General features: G+C 47.5%; 1 protein-coding gene across 1 annotated transcript in view; it reads left to right on the forward strand.

Annotated features, from left to right (window-relative positions):
- The first annotated feature begins 415 nt into the window (after positions 1–415).
- The window catches only part of EXT2 (exostosin glycosyltransferase 2), an 80,497-nt gene continuing 79,026 nt past the window's right edge, over positions 416–1,886 (forward strand). The window contains 2 exon segments of the mRNA XM_009647557.2: positions 416–773; positions 1,666–1,885. Coding sequence (XP_009645852.2) covers positions 702–773; positions 1,666–1,885 — 292 coding nt within the window. The 5' untranslated portion in view covers positions 416–701.

Below are 1,886 nucleotides of genomic sequence, written 5' to 3' on the forward strand. Positions count from 1 at the left end.
CCGGTGGCCCCGGCGGATCGCCTGCCGTGTAAAAGCCGCTGAACGGTTCCACGGGCAGAGAGCCGCGTTCCGTCGAGTTCCCCCCCTCCGCCTTATCTCTGGCCGGCTGCGCCGAGTGCCTCGAACGCCCGCCGCAAAGGCCTCAGCCCCCTCGCCTTAAGGAGGAATGGCGCGGCTGGCGGGCGGGCCCGTGCGGTGGGGCCGTAGCTGCGAAAACTGCCGGTAACGGGCCGTCGCGGCGTCTGTCCTGGGAACAGCGTCACGCGTGCGTTGCCGTGTGCAGGAAGCTTTAAAAGCCCAGAAGCAGAATGGGAACGTAAGTCGAGGAGAGCAGCTGTTAAAAGCGGAATATTTATTAGCACCTGAGGTTATTTTTGTGCTGCTCTGTGTAAGTGTGGTCAGTTCACGCGTTAGCCACCCCGTCCTTACAGTCTTTTGTTAAGAACTGCCAAATAAAGATAACCCAGTTTGTTATAAAGGCCACTTAATGCCTTATTGATACTTCTTTTATTCGTATTTGTCATCTACTGCGCAGTTGACTGAGAAAGCCCAGAACAGCTTTGGGAAGGCACACAGAACTGGAAGAAAGCGAGCCAGGAACGCACACATATGGAACAACCAGGGCAGTTGCTTGTCAGCCTTGCTTTCCTGCTCGCAAAGCAAGAAAACGTCCCACTTGTCCAAAAGCAACACACAAAGTTATGCCACGCATGTTCTTCTGGTGGAAAAACACGCTTATTGCATTTGAAAAGCACCCACCATGGAGAGTTCAGGTTGGATTTGTTTATTATGGAAGCTTTTGCCGAAAACCTAAACAGGTTTTCTCATGCGACAAGTAGCTGATTCTTCAATCTCTAGTTAATATAAATTGCCTCTTGCTGGAACCACAATTCTGTGTGTAAAAGCTTGTAAGAAACATAAAAAATGACAGTAGTTGTGTGACTCTGTTTTTGATACTTTATATTACGTCATGTTTTTAACAGTTATTCAGACTACAGTGAACTATTATTTAAATGCTTTTTTTAATGTGGCTGCAGTGGCAGCTCAGAACACTATTTTGCCCCAAAAGGTGTATTGACAAAGATGACAGATTCATCCCTGTTTCTTGCCAGAAGTAGTTTAGCATCATTCTAGTTGGATATGGTGGGGCTCCTGTAAAATTAATTTTGAAAGCGCCTTTACGTTAGGAGCCATATCATGACCCTAAATTCTGTGCGGTGCCCTGTTATAAGCCCTTTGTGGGGTACACAGGTTGTTTCTCTTCACTTCTAGATGGGCGTTTTATTTTTTTATTCACTATGAATAGACTTAGACGTAGATGGAGTGGCGCCTACCAGGACTCCCTACTTCCATAGCGTCTGAGAGCTCTTCCTCCCCTCGCTGTCCAAGCCATGCCCTTTTCTGACTTGTGGTTGTTCACTGCCCGACATCATTCCGTTACAACCAGCCCTGAGTTGTCAGCCTCGTGTTGTCCGTGCCGACTGGCAGTCTCAGTTGGCATCTTACGTTCTGGTGGTACATGTGAGCACCTGCAGAAATTTTACTGTAACCCGCCAAGGCAGAAGAACCTGTCTTGAGAGTGTTAACTGGATGTCTCTCTGCATTGTGATAACTATGTATCTCTTCCAGAGTTCGTCCTAAACCTTCTCTCTTTCTGTTTTGTAGAGACAGGAGATAATTGATTCCATTATGTGTGCGTCGGCCAAATATAACACCCGGGGTCCAGCCCTCATCCCAAGGATGAAAACCAAACATCGCATTTACTACATCACTCTCTTTTCCATAGTTCTGCTTGGCCTAATTGCCACAGGAATATTCCAGTTCTGGCCTCACTCCATTGAGTCATCCAGTGACTGGACTGTTGAAAAACGTAGCGTCCATGATGT

This window comes from Egretta garzetta, unplaced genomic scaffold (assembly GCF_000687185.1).
Source record: "Egretta garzetta isolate BGI_Z169 unplaced genomic scaffold, ASM68718v1 scaffold329, whole genome shotgun sequence".
Classification (NCBI taxonomy): domain Eukaryota; kingdom Metazoa; phylum Chordata; class Aves; order Pelecaniformes; family Ardeidae; genus Egretta; species Egretta garzetta.